At 50.4% G+C, this 18,571-nt stretch overlaps 2 protein-coding genes across 3 annotated transcripts; both read right to left on the bottom strand.

Moving 5' to 3' along the window:
* Positions 1-1,126: 1,126 nt before the first annotated feature.
* On the bottom strand, positions 1,127-5,992 carry PCYOX1L (prenylcysteine oxidase 1 like; the record flags this gene model as incomplete). Its single annotated transcript, XM_080627491.1, has 6 exons — positions 3,824-5,992; positions 3,452-3,658; positions 2,882-3,056; positions 2,593-2,804; positions 2,358-2,498; positions 1,127-1,785 (listed from the first exon to the last, which is right to left on the bottom strand). Exons 1-6 carry the CDS (start codon positions 3,912-3,914, stop codon positions 1,127-1,129), a joined length of 1,485 nt encoding a protein of 494 aa, XP_080483617.1. The 5' UTR covers positions 3,915-5,992.
* A 183-nt stretch (positions 5,993-6,175) lies between these two features.
* GRPEL2 (GrpE like 2, mitochondrial) lies at positions 6,176-18,210 on the bottom strand. 2 transcript variants are annotated; one of them, XR_013957840.1, is made up of 5 exons: positions 18,107-18,210; positions 12,828-12,996; positions 11,876-11,957; positions 10,054-10,510; positions 6,176-9,195 (listed from the first exon to the last, which is right to left on the bottom strand). XR_013957840.1 is itself a non-coding variant. In XM_080627492.1 (4 exons), the coding sequence occupies exons 1-4, from the start codon at positions 18,172-18,174 to the stop codon at positions 10,155-10,157; spliced, it is 675 nt and encodes a 224-aa protein (XP_080483618.1). In that variant the 5' UTR covers positions 18,175-18,210; the 3' UTR covers positions 6,177-10,154. The 2 variants fall into 2 exon arrangements, 1 of the variants encoding a protein (XP_080483618.1); XM_080627492.1 differs by having other exon boundaries at positions 6,177-10,510.
* Between the last annotated feature and the right edge of the window lie 361 nt (positions 18,211-18,571).

Genomic DNA, 18,571 nt, shown 5'->3' with positions numbered 1-18,571 from the left:
TGCATCAGGCTGACAGGAGCCCCTGTGCAAGGTGATAGCAACTCCAAGAGCTCCCTGAAATCCTCCTGCGGGCTCCGTCAGCCTCAGCCCAAGCACCCACTTTGGGGACACCCAGTGCAGGGACAGCCCCTGCCAGTCACCAGCTATGCAGTCCCACAGCCGGCCTCGCAGCCAGACACCCCCCTGAGACCCCTCACCTTCATGGAGTTGCTCAGCGGGGGGGGCTGCTGGTCTCCCCCCCGGGCAGGATCCGGCCTCCTCCATCCCCAAAGCCCCTGTTTGCCTTCATTTGCTCCATTGGTGCAACATCTCTGGGAGTGCCCAGTCCTCTCCTGTGCACCTACCAGTGCCTCTGCGCTGGGCCAGGGAGCAGGGCAAATGGATGGGGGCTTGGGTGGCTTCTGAGGTCCTCAATAAAGCACATTGCTGGCCCCTGTCTGAGCTGCTCCCTGCCTCAGATCTTCATGGTGCCCCTCTGGCCCAGCCCAGTGGGGCAGTGCTGCTCTGCCTTCTCCCAGAGAGGCTCTTCTGATCCCCAAAACACAGCCTGGACAACCCTGGAAGCAGAGAGCATCCAGCAGCACCTCTCCCTGCAAGCCGGAACCTGCAAGCACCCTCTCTGCATGCTCATCCCTGGGGCATCAGGACAGCAAGTGAGGCAAGGCTCCATGCACACGTGGCATGGAAGAGGCCACAAGATCTCCTGTCCTGGCCGGGCCAGCCCTACCACCCAGTTTATTGGAGGCAAATCCAGGCAGGCAGAAAACTAAGGTGGAAGCTGGGCAGCTCACCAGGGGGAACCCATGTGTGCCAATGCCAGCCACCTTGTCTTGAAAGCCCCCTGAGGTCCCTTCCCAAAACAGATGCAGTGACCCTTTTCCAGAGGAAAAGGCACAAGTTTCTTTTGAGTAGAGTCTAGGGAGTGGTAAAAGGGAAACTGAGGCAGATGGCACACACAGCAACACCGGGCAGGGACTGTATTCCTCAATGTGATGCATATTCAAGTCACCTGGGGCACAGCCCGTCCCTTCTTCTCCAGCCCCAAACCCCCTGGTGCCCCCACAGCAATAAATAGTCCCCACACTATTACACGCAGATGCTCCCAGCCCACCACCTCCCCTGGGTGTCACAGCTCGGTCTTCACCTTGTGCATCAAGTCCTTCTGGTCGATTTTCTCCAGGTCCTGATGCCAGCGGTTGTAAGCCAACAGGGCCACGTTCTTGGCTGCCACCGCTATCATCTCCATGGAGCTGGCCACCCACTCCACCCCGCTGAGGTAGAACAGGTTTTCATGGAGCACGATGGGCGGGAGGGACTTGGCAGCATCATAGCGGGGATACGTCTGCCACTCCGTCACCTGCACAGAGTAGTAGGACCTGAAGAGGGTCTTCAGCTGCTGCTTGTCCAGCGGCTGCTCGGACAGGACGCGCCACACCGCGGCCTCCTGGGGCTGCTTGCGGCGGAAAGCTGCCGAGATGTTGACAGGACAGATATTGTCCATGGTGTGGAAGAAGAGGTCGGGGGTGTCGGTGGTGAGGATGCTGGCAAAGGGGAAGAGCTTGGGGTCGGGGAAGCCGAAGTAGGAGGAGTTGAGGTAGCCGTGCACCACGGAGGTGACGGAGGGCTGGAAGGCTCCAGGGAAGTCAGTGATGGGCGGCTCAAAGTTCTCGAAGGTGAAGTTGCTTCTGCTGGGGTGCAGGGGAGTCGTCACAACCACCATGTCGTAGAAAGCTGAGCCCTGGCCTTCACTGCCCTCGTAGTGCACCTGGTACAGGGCTCTCCCCTCTGCATAGAGATGGTGGATGGTTAGGAGTAGCCCTGAGCACCATGCGGTATTGCCCTGGTCCCCTTTTTTCTAGTGTGGCCTCCATCCCCCAGTTTTCCAGTACACACCAGTGCTGGACCATAGCATTTGATGGTTAGGGATGAGCTGCTGATGCTTTAGGGCAGCATAAGGAAGATTTTATCAAGTCTGTGGGATAAGTGTCCAGAGAAGCCCAACCCAGTAGGGCAAGCAGGACTGGGGCAGCACAGTGCACTCCCAAACCCCAGGGACCCAGCCCTTCTGCTGTGCTGAATGGGGGAGCGTGCAACAAGAATGGTGCCAGAGAATTGACCTGAGGGACCTCAGGATGGAGAGAGCGGAACCTCTGGGCCGAGGTCTATACTGCAGGGCTCCCACTGGATCAGACAATGGGAGGAGATGGACAGACCCCTGGGCCCTCACCCAAACGCTGTACCAGGACTAGGATGCTCTCCAGCCTCCCAATGCTCTCTTTTTGCTCCAGTATCCCCATGCTGCCACCACCGACCTCCCGCCCCAGTGCACCCAGAGCAGACCCTGTGCCCAGGCTCACCCGAGCTGTGCAGAGAGACGCCTGTTACCCTGGCCGCAATGACGCTGGCTTTGGTCAGCTTCAGCAGACCTGAACACACCAGCTTGTTGCCTCCTTCCACTGCCCAAGTGCTGCCCTGGGCCCCCGCCAGCGACATGGCTCCTGGGGAGAGGAAGAGGAGGGAGGCTCAAGAGCCTGCCCATGGAGGGAACGCAAGGAAGGAGTCCCAGGGGGAGGAGCAGGGTCCTGGTCTCACCTGCAAAGGCGGGCACCAGCACCGACTGCCCGTAGCTGGAGCGCAGCACGGCTGCGATCACATCATCCACGAAGCGCTGCGTGACGCCCACCTCCAGCAAGGACTCGGCCACCGAGCGCTGCGTCATGTTGATGAAGGCATCACCCCCCAGTGAGCGCAGCAGCTCCTCCAGGCTGGAGAAGGCGTAGCCATGCGCCTGGTACTTGTAGATCCTGGAGGGGACAGGATGATGTCCTTGGTGCTTGGAAAGGCCCCATGCATCCCTCCCCAGCCCCACGGGCTCTCCTACCTCATGAACTTCTCCATCACCTCCTCCACCCACATCTGCAGGCGCAGGAAGCTGATGCCATAGTGCCACCAGAGACGGAAGAGGTTGAGCAGGTACCAGTCGGTCTCCTCCAGGACGAAGTGCTCCCCGCTGAATATGGCACTCTTCCCTGCCACCTCGCGCCGGTGCTTGAGGCCTGCAGGGAGCATGGGGGCCCCACTGTGCTTGGCCGGCTCCCCAGAAAGGCCAGCACCGAACACCGCCATGGTGGGGCTATGGGCAAAGATGCTCTTGGAGAAGTATCAGGGAGTGTGAGACCCTGGGGCAGTGGGACCCCAGCCAGACCCTGTATGGCGGGGCATCCCATGGAGCTGCTCCTGCTAGTGGGGCAAACGGGGGGGAGCTTATGAACAACCCCCCCTCATCCCACCAGGACCCCTTGCCCTGATGCTTTGCTGGGTTGCCCCATCCCATTCTCTTCCAGGGCGCAGGGACAGCACTACTGCACACTGGAAGCCAACCTCCCCACTACCGCGGGGTACCAAAGCTCGAGGATGGAGGCCATGCAAGTGTCGGGGTGCCAGCGCTCACCCAGGATCTTGACGAAGTCCTGCATGTGGAGGCTGAGCGCGTGGATGGAGGCTCCCCTGCTCTCGTACTGCTGCTTGTTGACGGTGAGGGTCGCCAGCCGCCCGCCCACCGCCGCCGCCTCGTACACATCCAGCTGCACCTGCGGCCCGAAGTGCTGCTGCAGGAAGTAGGCGACGGCCGAGCCGCCCAGCCCGGCGCCCACCACGGCTGCCGGCGGAGAGGGGCGGCGGGGTCAGAGCTCTGCTGCCGCCCGGCTCCCCGTGGGGATGCATGGCGGCAGCGCGCCGCGGATGCAGGCAGGGAGGAGGCCGGGCGCTGCCGGTACCGCGATGGGGGCCCTCCCCTCTCCGTACCCCCCCTCTCTGCTCTTACCGATGCTGCGCGGCGGGGCGCGGGCGGCGGCGGGCGCGGCCAGGAGCGCGGCCAGGGCCGGCAGGAGCAGCGCGGCGGGCGGCGGGGCCATGGCGCGGAGGGCGGGGCCCGGCAGCGCCCGCCCGGCACGACCCGACACGGCTCGGTCCGCCCCCTGCCGCAGCCCGGCCCCCGCCGCGCCCCGCCCCGGCTGCCGGCGGGCAGGAGCGGGCGTGCCCGGGCAATGGGGACCTGGAGCCCGCGGGGCTGCCGGCAGCGGGGCGAGGAGATGCAGCGGCCGTGCTCTGCTGCAGGGCAGCGCCGGGCGCGTACAGCCCCTGTGTAACAACAGCCCTTGTAATAACTGACCTCCAGCAGCTATCCCCAGAGCGACCAGGAGAGTGGGAGGAGACCCGAAAGCGCTGGGTGTAGCACAGGAACAACCCTCGGCACAGCCACAGCCGGGATCCTCGGTGCCCTCTGTCCCTCACACACTGGCTGTGCTGCCACCAGACCCTCAGCAGCATCACACTCGCTATTAACCCACGGGTGAACCAAGGACACAGAACCAGGAGCTCTCCCAGCATTTAGTGTGCTCGGTCTGCACATGGGCAATGATGGCACATGGTACTCGGTACCCAGCTGAGGGGAGCAGGCTGGGTCCTGCATGGCTTGCACATCACCAAGCGTATTTCAAGCTTTTGCTTGTACTTTCTGCCCTGGGCAAAACAAGGTGCCATGGGAATCCCATCTGGGAGCCTGCTGCTGCTCAAATTACAAAGGGTAGCAAAGACTGAGCAGAAACTCTAGGACAGGTAGGACATGTAATTGTAGACCTGGAGCCTGCTGTAGCCCAGCACCGGCTCCAGACCAAGTGACACAATCTAGTTTGAGAATCATCATTTGAACTTTGTTTCACGAGAAACTCAACACAAGCTCAGGCTCCCTCCTTCCCCCGAGCCAGGATCTGCTTCTGAGTCCCACCATGGGGGAGCACACACAACCCAGAAACACAGGCATGAACATTTTGGGGGCGGGGGGGACGACGACGGACGACAGACAAAAACTCCTGTTGCTCAGCTCACCCAAGGCCTTACAACGGGCAGTATGAACCCACCAGGATGGAGAGAAGACATTCCCAAAGCAGCTTAAAGTACAGCACACAAGTATCTGCACAGCACGCCTCTGGTTTTAACAAGCTCTTACTTAACCAGCCTGATTTAACCTCGGCTGTGGGCGATGAGAAATCTGGCTCCAAGTGTGCGGGTCAGCACCGCTCCCCATCACCTCCCTCTCATGGCAGACTGTGCCCTTGCTTGCAGGTGCTCTGCAATACTGTGCCAGAAGCAAAATGCTCTTCCCTTTGCTCACAAGCTCCAACGCTTTTCTGCAGATGGCTGTGGTTTGAGAACTCCCAACTCTCACTGTTGCCGTGGAGAAAAACCAGCAGAGCCAGAAATTAACTAACACAGCAGCAGGCAGTACTGCTTCCTGGTCTAGTTTGGTTAGTGAGGATGGAGCAGTGCCCACACATCTCACGCACAAGGAAGAGCCCCTGCAATGGGATATAACCTCTGCAATCATAAGGGGACCCTGCCGGCACTGAAATACAGCTCTTCTCCCATAAAGTCCGCTTGTAAATGGTCTTTTGCAAAGGCTGTTTCCAGTGAGCAGTACACAGGGGCATTCCAAGTTTCAGGAGGACAAGGCAAGCAAGGCCTATCAAAACCTATCAGCACCAGTGAGACTAAGGCAAAACTAGGAAGGGAGGCCCGGCTATTTTTGCAGAGAATGAGATGTGCTGCAATCACACCCCTACAGAGAAAGCTTGTTCTTCTCTCCAACAAATCCCTGAAATCACAACTCACCCGCGGATATCCCAAGCGTTAATACAGGCCGTGTACTGAGCCATCCTGAATGGCACTCAGGCCCTACAGCACATCTGCTACGGCACATCACACACAGAACACCCAAACCACAACAAAGCAAAGCTGTGAGAGAACAGAAGGGCAAAACCAGACATCAAGAGTTTGCCTGCTAGCAGAGTTCTGCAGAATGAGCTGCCAACAAAGGCTGGCAGACAGCATTTCCCTACATGATGGTTCACCAGAGGACTTGCTCAGAACAGACAGAGAAGCAGGCACAGAAGAACCAGGGAACATCACACCTGCACTGTTGATCAGTGCAGAAATCCCTGACGACTCACCCAACAACTCACCTATGGCACACACACATCCAGATGCACTTTTGGGAGTCCGCCTAAAGCATTGCTAGTAAAACATTCAACATGGCCAAAGGCCCTTAGTTTGGACCATCAGATCAGAAGAGCAACAAATCTCTCATCTGTAGTCCTGCCCAATCGGAACAAGCAGCAGTCTGGGGCAGGGAAAAAAAGGAAGAACAAGCAACTACAATGCTTTTTTATTAGCAAATGGACAGTATCTGGACATCTAAAGGAAATCAGCCCTTTCCAACATTAACTCAAATGTTGTTGTCAGTTACTTGCTCCACTCCCGCACTTCAGTCTTTGTCTTTCATAGAGCCAGAACCTTTGGGTAAGGAAAGCACAGAAACACAAAACACCACAATATATACAGGCTTCCCAGCAACTAGAAGAACCTAGGTTTTTGGAGATTAGCAACGCTTTGTTCATTTGCCTTTGCAAGTAACATCAGAGCATCTCAAGTTTGAAAATAAAAAAATACTACAATATTCACAATATAAAACTTAAATACAGGGTTTTTTAAAACGTAAAGGACTGCTAATAGCTATTGATCTATCACAGCTGTCTCCCAACAGCAGCTCTGCGGATGAAGCACTGAGAATTTAAGGTTCACAAAGCAACATTCACATTCTACACTGCTCCTGGTCAGAGTTCAGATGATGCTGCGCTCATGAGACAGCACAGCTGGAGACTCATCCAGGAGCTCAACTCAAATACATCCCACCGATAGGTGCAGCAAGGTCACAGAACAAGGCAAATGCTTACATTGTTGGTGGGGCTGCCACCTCTCGAGAGCAGAAATGCAGGTCCGTGTACCAACATCGCCTGCACGTCTCACCTAGCTGTCTGCATTCCCAGCTCTCCAGTCTGTGGCTGTGCAAATGGAGTGGAAGTGACTAAGAGATATGTCCTCTTCCTCTCCTCTATCCTGACCCTGCTAACGTAATCCTCTGTTTTACTAGTCATTGGATAAAGTGACTGGAGAGAAAAAGCTCATGGGTTGGTCTCCTCTCTGGTGTAACTCTGCAGAGTGCAATGGAACCGCAGCAGTGGGGATGCTGCCCCGCTGTGCTGAGTGTGCAAGCTTTACACGTTAAACAGGGCAGACCTACAGAGCAAGCACCTACAGCAGAGAAACTCAATCCACCTGTATGCAATCTCATCCACGAGAAAAGAGATCATAAGTGTGCTTGAAAGGCAAGTGAATCAAGTTTTGCCTCGGAAATCTGGATTCTGCAATGGAATCCAGGTTTAGTTATTTCATTTTTACTTCAACATTCAAAGGAGGCAGAAACGAGGACAAATAGCTACAGTATTTATCTCTTTGGTAACATCTGTAAAAGTCTCTAAACAATGGGTACATCTTACAGTAATCAGCATAAAAGCCTGGTAAGATCCTGGAGAAGTTTCATAGATTGAAAAAAAACAGGGAAAATAACTTGCCCCAAATTAAACAGGGCCTGCAGGAAGGTGCGAAAGACTGCACAGGAACTGGATCCCTCAGATTCCTGTTCTAGCCACACAACAGTGCCTCAGTGAAACTAGATCCCACACACACAAGCTGAATCAATAACCTCTTAGTACAGACAGAAGGTTTGGAGTGCATTTAAGGATATTTCTTTAAGGCAAAAATGGGTGAATACAAGCTGAGGAGGCAGGAAGGTTGGCAAATAGTCTGAAGGTGGACCAAGCAGCCACAGAATACTTTTCACAGTCAAGTGGCTCTGTGGGTCCATTTAAAGAGGATTTGGATCCTGTCACTTCTGGTCACACAGGACTTTTAAATTTGGCTCAGGTAAGCTGCGGCCTTGCTACAACAGAAAACTACCTGTTGTATAAAATGCCTTTGCTTTTGTTTAGTTCCTTAGACAGAAAGTTTCACATTCAAAGTTAAGTTTTCATAACCAGCTCTCCCCTCATATTGCAAAAAAGACTCAGCTGATGCAGCAGAGGCTGAAGAAGCAGCAGAGAACCAGCGCTCCTTTCAGCTGAAGACAGTTTCCTCAAACAGGCTGCAGACAGTCTTGAGGCAGAACAGCAAGACTTGCATTGCCACGTCTCGTATTTTACCTGTTCTCTGTCTTGGGTAACAGCATAACCTGGTGGCCCAGTCAGCACGCAGACCAGCAAAACAATGAACAGGAAGTCCTGCATATCTCTGAGATTTCCAACAACACATTACAACAGGAGCACTGAACAAGAGGTCAGTCCAAAATGACCTAATGCTGCCATGAAGCACTGTTTCAGGGTTGCAATCACAAGTACCTGTCTGAAAACCTAACTACTCAGCTGCAGAAAACTGCACTTCAAATATACCTGCTACAGAGTCACCCACATAGAGCTGTCACCAAAGCAGCTTGCATGGAGCATATTAAAAACATGCATCTTCCTTAAATTTCTGGAATGACAGTCATCAACTGCACAGTGTCTCCCCAGCTGAGACTGTCGATAGCTGCTAAGTGAAGGCTGCGGTAATCTTGAAGTCCACCACAAAAGGATTATGCAACTGAAGACTGCAAAGGAATGGGAGAAGAATAAGCTTCCTTCCAAGCCAGTGATGGGATCCAAAATAAAGAGCTTTTGGAAGTGGATGTCAAATAACTGTCAGGCCATGGATCCAATTCCAGCAAATAAAAAGGCAGGGATTAATGAATCAGTGAGGATCAACCTGAAAGCAACCATTCCTGCCTTGGCTTTGTGTTGTGCAGACCACAGACTGGTTTTATAAAACTCTTCTGTCATTATGCTGCTTGCTTCTCTGTAAAGGGTTAAATTCTGATCTTACTCAATGACTGCATCTGTTCAGCTGAGATAAATGGGCTCCCAGGCAAAAGGACCACTGGGAAATACATATGCCATGCTGTGACAACAACATGCCTGCAACTAAGAAGACGGCTTGAGGTCAACTTTCACTTCCTCAGCCTTCTGCTTCTCTTGCTTTCTTGTCACCACTGCTAAAATTGGTTCAAGGGCACTTCAGATTTTTAGCAGAAAATATTTCTCTTCTTGCATCAAAACCCCAAAGGTTTAACATTTACTGCGGGCCCACAAAGGTAGAGTCTGAACGTGAACTGGAAGTTGGTGTTATCTGAGTACCATTATTGGAGAGCTGAGAAAAGAAAACAGTCCAGATTTCCTGCTTGAGGGCACATCTCCATTTTGCCAGCAGCTGCAACAAAGAGCATATAGTTTATCATGCTTCAGCGCTGCACAAATACCCATCAAGGAAGAGAAATCACTCTCCTCTAAAATACAGGTTTTGGTTGGAGAAAAAGAGATTTGAGACCAGTTTTCTGGCTCCCCCAAGAACCGCTACCCCTTGTTTTACCTTTAGGAACAAGGAGGTAAGCTGAAATTTTTCCTGGAGAACAAATATTAACATGTTATTCTGACCTAACAACCAAATTCTCCTCAAAACCTCACCCCTATTCAACTGTAGTACAAGAGAGATTTCATTAATTCAGGATTCTTTTCCTGAAGTTGAATGGCAAATAAAAAAAAATTGCCCCTAAATGTCATTTCGAGTGATGATCTTCATCCCCACCTGAGGGGTCTGGGGACAAGGGAAGACACCAAAACAGTCTGATAATAATACTCAGCTCTTTGGGCTTTTTCTCTTCTGAGTGCTTAGCAAAGAAAAAGCCTCACCACATCCCTGTGAGGTAGGTCAGTAAGTATTATTATAGTCCCTTAATACAGAATATGGAAACTGAGGCAAAAGAGTGACTTTCCTGAAGGCCACTGCAGGAATCTGTCTCAGAGATGGAGCCAGGAGACAAGATTCCTTAGCTCTCAGAGAATTCCCTTTCTCTCCCGTACCTCCCCTCTTCCCCATACAAGGCTTAATCTTAATGGAGAAATGAGCAATGGAGAAAGGGGATACAGTGCCATGTTTCTGACAAATAGCAGGACTCCTAGCACTACTTACTCCACATACTCCAAAAAGGATTATTAAATATACAAGTACCTTAGAATGAATGCCAAAATGACTGCACACATTATAAAGAAGCCAACATACAATACAAACCTAGCTTAATAAATAAGTAAAGACATGCAGCTGCAGTTGTGACTGAGTGCTGAGGGGTCCTCAGCCCAGCAATGTCCCAGATGCTAGTGGGCAAGCCCACATCATTCCTGTGACTCTACTGCCACACCGACGAGCGCGTGTCTGATGGTGCGACCATGGAGTTTATACCCATCCTGAGTCACCAGTGCTATTGTGCCCGGCTGCATGCCCTCCGCTGGCACATGGCAGACTATTTCATGGTCATACGGATCATATTTGCCACCAACAGGGTTCATCTTCTGAAGGCCATGTTTGGCAAATACACTTTGCAATTTGGCCTCTATGAGAGAGAGACCTTCATAGATTTTCTTCAGGGTTGGGTTTGGATTACTAGGCTCTGCTTCTTCTGCAGCGCTCTCAGTGGTCTTCTCCAAGATATCTGCTACCTCCACAAGGTCTCTGCAGAAACTCTGGATCCCTACAGGCACAAAAAAGCAAGAAGTAAACGAAGTGTAGAACATAGAGCTACAGCACTGATGACAGGCACAAAGTCACAGAGGTTTGAAAGCCCCTTTAAAGCTGCTAATTGAACTGCTACTTCAGCAAGAGCAGAGTGTCTTCTGTACCCTGTAGCCAAAGCTTTAGCATTACATGGGTAGTTATCAAGACTCCCCAGATCAAGGTGTGTGCAGGAAAGGTACATCCATAAATACACATACACATATATAGTATACCTGACAAAGCAGAGCATTAGTATTTCACTCCAAGAAGCTCTAGCAATTAAGACTTGTCATTTAGGACACTGTTCCACACCCTCTCATAAGGTCCCACAGACAAATGTTTTGCCAAGCAACTCACACAAATGCCCATGCACATGAGAAACAAATACAATGGGGGGAAGTAAAAAAAATATATGACCATTCAAAAGTACAACCACAATTTTATTCATAAGTTAAAACCACTGTGGAAGGCTGGACAGAATGGTCCTTGGGTTGGTCATCAAAAGTCATGCAGTCTCTTTCATTAGAAAAAAGGGGTTAGATCGTATACATCAGCAGAAGTGGTGCAGAACACAGTGCAGAAATGTCAGGAAAACCAGCCTCCCTCTGTTGTATAGATGCTGTAACTAACTTACTGGAGAAGACACATTAGGAAAACAGAGAAAGAGAAACAATAGTTAGGTTCTGTCTATAGTTGTACCTACATGTTTAAATATGCACAGAACAAAGAAGCATGAAGGAAAAGCAACAAAGGAGCAGACAGAAGGAGACTGATTACCAACTATCCCATAGAATCATTTATGTTGCTAAAGCTACGAATCCAGTTATCTTCACTAATGCTAAAATATTTCTTATGGAAGTTTTAAGGAACATCTGATCTAGGAATTTGCAACCTTTGTCCCAGGCAGGATCTACCTCCTAAAAGCTAGAGCAGAAGGAAGAAGCTGTTAATATGGTAAAGGAGATCATGACCTGATAACACAGCTAAGAGTATGTCATACACCCTTGCCAGAGCCAATTCTCAGCATGTAGAAAAGCCTGTAATTTCAACCAAGTCAGAACTGCACTCGACTGCACTGGGCCTATTTTATTTAAAAAAATCAAATAAAAAAAGAATTAAAAAAATCACAGAAGAGTCACTGAGGTAACCCTGACAGGACACTGCTGGACACACAGAAAAACACGGTGAGCAAGCCCAGACACCAAGAGTCCAGGCCAAATATCATGCCAGACTTTACAATGACTGAGTGCAGAACAGGGGGAGAGAAACACTGCTGATCAGCACTTTATACTCAGACAGGCAGGATACTGCAGCAAGCACAGCTCTGCCTCCTCTCACTTACCAAAGAGCTTGGCATCTTCCACAAACTTCTGTGTTCTCCTCCGGACATTCTCAGAATCTGCCAAAGCTTTCCGGTATCGCTCCTGTAACCACCATCACAAGGGGAGACATCAAACAAAGAGATAAAACCCACTTCCTGACAGCTGGCAATCTCTTAAGCTTTAAATAGAGCCCGCTTCACATCAGAAGGTTGGGCTGGGCTCCTCGTTTTCATGACATGCAAACCCAAGTCCCTCTCGTGATTCATCAGCACAAATGCAACTCCCTCAAAAGACCCAGGTGAAGGCCAGAAGCATTTGGGGTGCAGCTCAACTGAACATCACAGTGTCAGGCTGCTGCTTTTTGCGTGACTCACTGCAACTACTGAGACACTCCCTCCTCTAGCAGGCACTGGTGGTCTCAGCAACAGCTCCACAAACGGCTGATTTATCACTTGGTGCAGTAGTATTCTCAGGGTGATTATCTCCAGAATTGCCTGGTGCTCTGGTATTTAATCCTCTCCTTTGTCACACCTGTTCTTCAAAGTCCCTATAACATGATCCCCACCATTTCCAATACACCACTGTCACTATAGAGGACTTTTCCTTCTCAGAAAATCCAGATCTGGTGCAACACAATATGTGATGCTAATTGGGACAAAGCTACTGCCATTCCCTCTGTACAATGCTGTGAAAGAATTGACCAGACCATCTCCAACATACAGTTTTGCCTGTCAAGATCATACTGTCAGTGTCTTGCTCCTAGGTACCACTGACAGATGGTGTTTCTGGGGAAGGCAGACTGTACTTCCACAGTGCAACCTCTCACACTTAAAGCACAGCTGCTTTGAAGTCTGCCACAGCACAGTGATGTTGTGTATGTGCTATAGGTACTACAGACAAAGCTGGGTGTGAAAGACAGACCAAGTCATGGAGGCTGAATGAAAGAGATGATGCCACCAGCAGCATACTCACAGTTAAATCTTGGACTTGTTCTTCCAATTTGATGGCTTTGTGTTTTATGGCACAGTCAGAAAGCGGATGCTTCGGCTCATCATGGGGATCTTCTGGGCCACACTCATCTCCTGTACTTCTCTGCTGAGCTGCAGTGCTGAAACCACGGGGGGACCCCCTGAAACACAAACTAATGACAAAGAAGGGAAGTTAAGTAACAACAGGCTCAAAAAGAATTTGAGTTTAGTGTTTTTACTAAAAGCAGCTCTTAAAGGTACACAGGTTCTAGATAAAATCTTAGCTCCTCTCAGGAAATACAGACAACCAGCACAGAAACACAAAGAGATGTTTTGAAAACTTCTTTTACTTTACACTCATGTCACTCAGAGGCTGAACACTTCCTTGACACACCTTGCAACGACTCTGATTTTCACATGAAAACAAGCTGTGGGTTGCATTTTTGCTGACCCCCAGTACAGGTGATCAGTACCGAATGGCGAACTTCAGCAAGTTTTTGCAAGGTAGTCTTGAGGAGTTGAGCAGTATAAAGCTGGTTTTACAGTGATGCAGAAAACCCCAGATAGACATAGTATTTGGTGTATTCAGTTTTTCTCCTATTGAGTAACGAGGAAGAGAGTTTGAAGCTTTTGCCAATCAGTTCTTCTTGCAAAGTAGCACTCGCTAGACTGAACCAGCTTTACATCGACTGCAGTTAAGAAACGAAAGAGAACTGTCAGAGACATGACCAAGGTGTGTACGTCCCAAAAATATTCTGGAGCCTTCTGCCAGGACCTTCACAGCTGCTCCATCAGCTCTGGAAAAGGAACTGAGCATGCCAACTGAAAGTTGTCCCTAATATTCTCCAACAGTTCTAAGCACTTCAACTGTTTTTATCTTACTGGCAATGAAGTCCCAAAGGCAAAAAAAAACAACCCAAAACAAGCCCAAGCCCCAAGTGCTGAAGCCTACCTTATCTGCAGTGACTTTTTCATTCCAAGTATGCTTTTCATCTAAAAAGCACACTTGTCAGAGGTCGTGCTGGTACAGCAGGTAGAGCTCACCCAGGAGCTGACTCCACAGCTTGCAGATGAGATGATGAAACCACTACAGAGGCGGATAATTGGGCTGGGCTGCATGAACACCGCCTCAGTAACAACCCCACAGGTTTCCCAAAAACTGGATAATAGAAGTCTGGCTGAAAACGGTTAGGTCAGAAGATGATCAAACCCAGTGTGAAAATACTTCTCACTTCATTCTGTTCTTTTCCAAAAAGTCCTTCACCTGCAGTAACAACGCTGTCACTACCAGAGTGAAACCAAGTGTTTGCACTCCCCCTCCTACCCCACTTTTACAAACGGACCTAGACAGGACCCCTTCTTGCCAGCATGAGGCCAAGGCCTCAGCCCATCTCCCCTCTCATGACTGTATACAGGTCTAGACCTAGAAGAGGTCTGCAGAAGAAAGTTCAACTTCCTTCTAGATCAGCTCCATTCAGGAAACACTTCAGTATACACTTAACAAGGAAGGGTGTCTCCTTTTCTGGGAACTTCTGAGCTCTTCCTCTGAGCAGGGCTTTCAACATTCCCTTTAATAGAGGGGTTTTGCATATACTAAGTGCACATCTACCGAGTCAAATGAAGCATGGCACAGAAATCACTGCACTGGCACTGACTCAAATTTGCGTGTTTATACAGCACAATTCAACACTGCCCAGAGATGCTAATTCAGGCCCCAGAATCAATAGAGTGAGTTCACATTACCAGGCCTGCACCATTAAAAGCTTTCCTACTTTTCAGCAAGGCTTATATTGCTCAGGTACAATGTCACAGAAGCGTCCAGCAGTTGTTTCTGGGTCTATCAAATGGGTCAGAAGACCCAAGTGCTGCTCAGCAGTCCAGCTAAGCTGAGCTTACAGCAGCAATTGCAAGGAACAGGTTTTGCTCCCCTTATTCCAGTACCAGAGCTGTGCAGAATGAAGCTGCAGGGAGTTAAACCAGCTGAAAACTAACCCTACAAAACAAAAAGCCTTTTCTGTCTGTGTCCCTGAATAGGTCTGCTGACAGATCAGATGAGCGCAAGTGCCAGTACAAAAGAGAAAACAGACATGAAGCCTGGTGAGATGTGGGAAGGAGAATATGGGGAAGAGGTGCCCCCTTTGGGTGGCAGCCAGGGCTCTTTGACCAAAGCACAGTTTAAGAGGTTTATACCTGCCCAAGCACCTCCTACCACTCTAAATTTAACAGCCCAGATGTTGCCTCACTGTATCTTTAGTACAAGGTTGCTAAATACTCACAGCACTGATGACAAACTTCCTTTTACCCAACTGAAGGCATTTGCATATGAATTTTTTTATTAAGTACTTAAACCACGATCTGTACATCAAACCGTTCCTTTTCAGCACACTGCATGCCAAATATGAGTCTGAAAGTGCTTCTGCTACCTACACTTGCTCTAGAATAAGAAGTTCCTCTCACTTAATCTTTAAAGAACCAGGTGAGGGGCTGTCACCAAGGTTTTTTGAAAGAGCTGCCCAGCCACTGCAGTTGTGGGTTTCAGGAATGCCAACACAGAAGATAACCCCTGGCTGCAGAGATCAGTTTAAGGCACAAGACCCCATCTCGAATGATTTCTGAGATGCTTGCCACATTTGTGTGTTGACTGGTTTACACAGCAGTTTTTCTAAGCTACAGAAATTAGACTAAACTGGAGGTAAGGACAGAGGACCCCCTTCACCAAGGCTTCAAAATCAATCCATGAAGCTTTAAACAACTGCAAAGCTTCCACTGTAAAATAAAAGGTGTGTCCGTGGTAAGCACCAACTACAAGCTCTGTCCTTTATCATCTTACCTTTCACTTAAAGAGCTGCAGGGACGGAAATTGGCCGTGCTACAGATGAAGCAAGGAACCTGAAATGCAGCTGAGGAAGCAGCCTTGGCAAGCACCTCATAGGTTAGACTCTCATGCCTTAAAAAAGCTACACAAATGAGTTAACTCTTGCATCCACGAAGCAAAGGTGAGTCACTTCCCTCTGCAAGTGATTTACACTACTCCAACGGGTGTATTTTGGTGTGTAGGAGGAGAGGGGCAGGAATGAGCTGGTGCCTCAGCTGCAGGGACATGCCTACGTGAAGCAGAGAGTTGCCTGCATGGACTCCTTTCTCCAGCTCCTGAAACCGGGCCACAGAGCACTCCCCCATGCAGTGACATGCCCCATGCATCATGTGCTGCTCAGATGAGCTGCCTTAAAAGTTGTGAGCAGGACGCAAGAACCACAGACTGCCTCCAAAGGGAATTCTTATTATGTAGAATTGAAAATGCCACTCAATTTACATCTTCCTTCCCACTAAAATGGGGAAGTGCTATTTATAGTCTGTCCACTGCACTGTGCTCCATCTTCAAAACACAGTCTTGATCACAGCCACCCTAAAAATAGGCAGAAATCCCCCTGGAGGAAGTTGACACATCCTAAAGTGACAGACACATGGAAGTCCCAGTGCATGTGAAGGGATTATACAAGTAAGCTGGTGATACACAAAGATTCACAAAGTGATGTCACAGAAAGCCAGACAGATAGATGTAGCAGACAAGTTGACTGTAGCCACATGGTTTAAGCCAACTGTCCTTAAAGATCAGCATTTAAACGATGAGAACACCCCTCTGTGGTCAGAACAGTATTACCTATTTTTGGAGCATAGGCACGATGGTGAAACGTTCCAAGACTGTCACTGTTCCCTCTGAACACAAGGGTCCTACCCCACCTCTCCTTAAACACTCCCTCCTCCTTCCAGATTACCATGACAAAGCACGCAGAGGCACACAGAAACATCTGCATTAGCAGTGGTTTAACTCCATGAGCTTGCTTTGGCAGGAAGTCTCCTAACTACCCCAATTACTGTGCTCTGTTTCATCAGAAGTGACATCAGAGATTAATTCTATGTGGATTCCTCTCCCATGGAACTGGAGAACACAACTGCACCTTAACACAGGGCAGAGTTAAACTAGGCAGCAGGCTCCCGACTGCAGTGAGTTTATAGAATCACAGACTCTCAGACTGGTTTGGGTTGGAAGGGACTTTAAAGCTCCTCCAGTTCCCTGCCACAGAAAGGGACACCTTCCACTAGAGCAGGCTCCTCCAAGCCCATGTGACCAACCTGGCCTTGAACACTGCCAGGGATGGGGCAGCCACAGCTTCTCTGGGCACCCTGTGCCAGCGCCTCAGCATCCTCACAGGGAAGAGCTTCTGCCTAAGAGCTCATCTCAGTCTCCCCTCTGGCAGGTTAAAGCCATTCCCCTTGGCCTGTCCCTACAGGCCCCTGTCCAAAGCCCCTCTCCAGGTTTCTTGTAGCCCCTTTAGGCACTGGGAACTGATCTAAGGTTCCCCGGAGCCCTTTCTTCTCCAGGCTGGACAAGCAACCCTCTGTGTATCAGCTCCCATCCAAGCCATCTACTTCAAGCTTGGTGCACACTGTGAACATAACAGTTTTCACATATACATGAGCATATAAAATAGGAATGACTTTCACCTTGCATCTTTACATCTAGTTGCAAACACAGCTGCTTTTATTACATGCTGCGGAATTATTTTATTGCATTTAAATGGTCTTTTAATTTTTTTTTTTCCAAGGAAAAACCCCCTCTAGAATAAACTAACATAGAATAAACTTTTCTCTTGACCACATTTTACTCCAATAACCAAAGCACCTGTTATGGATTTCCCTTTTATAAGCCATATCCCATCATGTCCAGAGATAAGACAGGACACTGTTTTATCTGTCTAAATACTGACCCAGTTAAACGTATCCTCTTCCTTCATCCACGCAGAGCACGCTGAGAGCACAGGTGCTACATCACTACAGAGGATGAAACCCGAGGAGCACATGCAACATGTAATTCATGAATAAATGGTTCAGACAGGCAGGAAGAGATGCAGAGATCACTCGTGGATACGTGTAACGGCAAGAAACCACCTCACACCGCAGCTCACTGACCACGGAAACGCCTCCTCGCTAGGAATTACGATTAATTCCTCCTCAAAATGACACTTTTCCAGGAAAGGGATTGATTATTGCGAACCTGTTTTTGTCCCGGGCCTTCTGACGGTGGGCAGCGTGTCCCTGGTGAGGGGAAACCGAAGCTCTCTGGGGGTATGGGGCCCTCCCGGCGCCGTCCCACACCCGCCGGGCGCTCCGGCCCCGGCCCCGCTGCGGCGCCTCGTCGGGCCCGGGGCTGCCACGTCTCGCACCGCGGGCACGGAGGATTCAACGCCGCGGCCGCTCCCGCACTCGCACCGCCGCACGTACCTGCCCCGCCGCGCCACGCCGCCGAACGAGAGCCCGCTGCCGAGCCGCCGCACGGAGCGGGCGGCCATGGCCCCGCGCAGCCACGGTGCTACCTTCAGCGCAGCGCCACCGCCCGCAGACTACAGCTCCCGGCAGCCCCTGCGAGGCCCAGTGGGCAGCGCGGCGCAGCTGGGCCGGGACGGCGGAGGGAGCCGGGGGTACAGAGCCGCGGCTGCCTGTAGCTGGGAGCTGAGGGGTGATAACAGAACGGGTTCAGCTCTTGATCAGCAAATACCAAGAGGCTTGGCCCAGCAGGCGGACCCGAGGTGGGGGAAATGGTGCTTCTTACCTCTTGGTAAAGAAACATTAAAACCCCCCAAAACGGTGGCGAAGTGTGCCTTTGACTGGGGTCAGGCAGAGGTGGGGAGGGATCTAACGGGAGTGTAGGGACAGGAGTAGGGGAATGGCTTTAACCTGCCAGTGGGG

This window comes from Psittacula echo, assembly GCF_963264785.1.
Source record: "Psittacula echo genome assembly, chromosome: 11".
Classification (NCBI taxonomy): Eukaryota; Metazoa; Chordata; class Aves; order Psittaciformes; family Psittacidae; genus Psittacula; species Psittacula echo.
Note: the sequence above shows the minus strand (reverse complement) of the source record. Positions and strands in the feature narration are given on the sequence as shown.

Excerpts from the sequence above, each read along its gene's own strand:
- GRPEL2 (XM_080627492.1), bottom strand. The coding sequence starts at position 18,174 with ATGGCCGCCCGCTCCGTGCGGCGGCTCGGCAGCGGGCTCTCGTTCGGC. Across the intron at positions 11,958-12,827 it reads AACAAGTCCAAGATTTAACT|GAGCGATACCGGAAAGCTTT; the intron begins GTGAGTATGCTG and ends TGGTGGTTACAG. Across the intron at positions 10,511-11,875 it reads GGAAGATGCCAAGCTCTTTG|GGATCCAGAGTTTCTGCAGA; the intron begins GTAAGTGAGAGG and ends TTGTGCCTGTAG.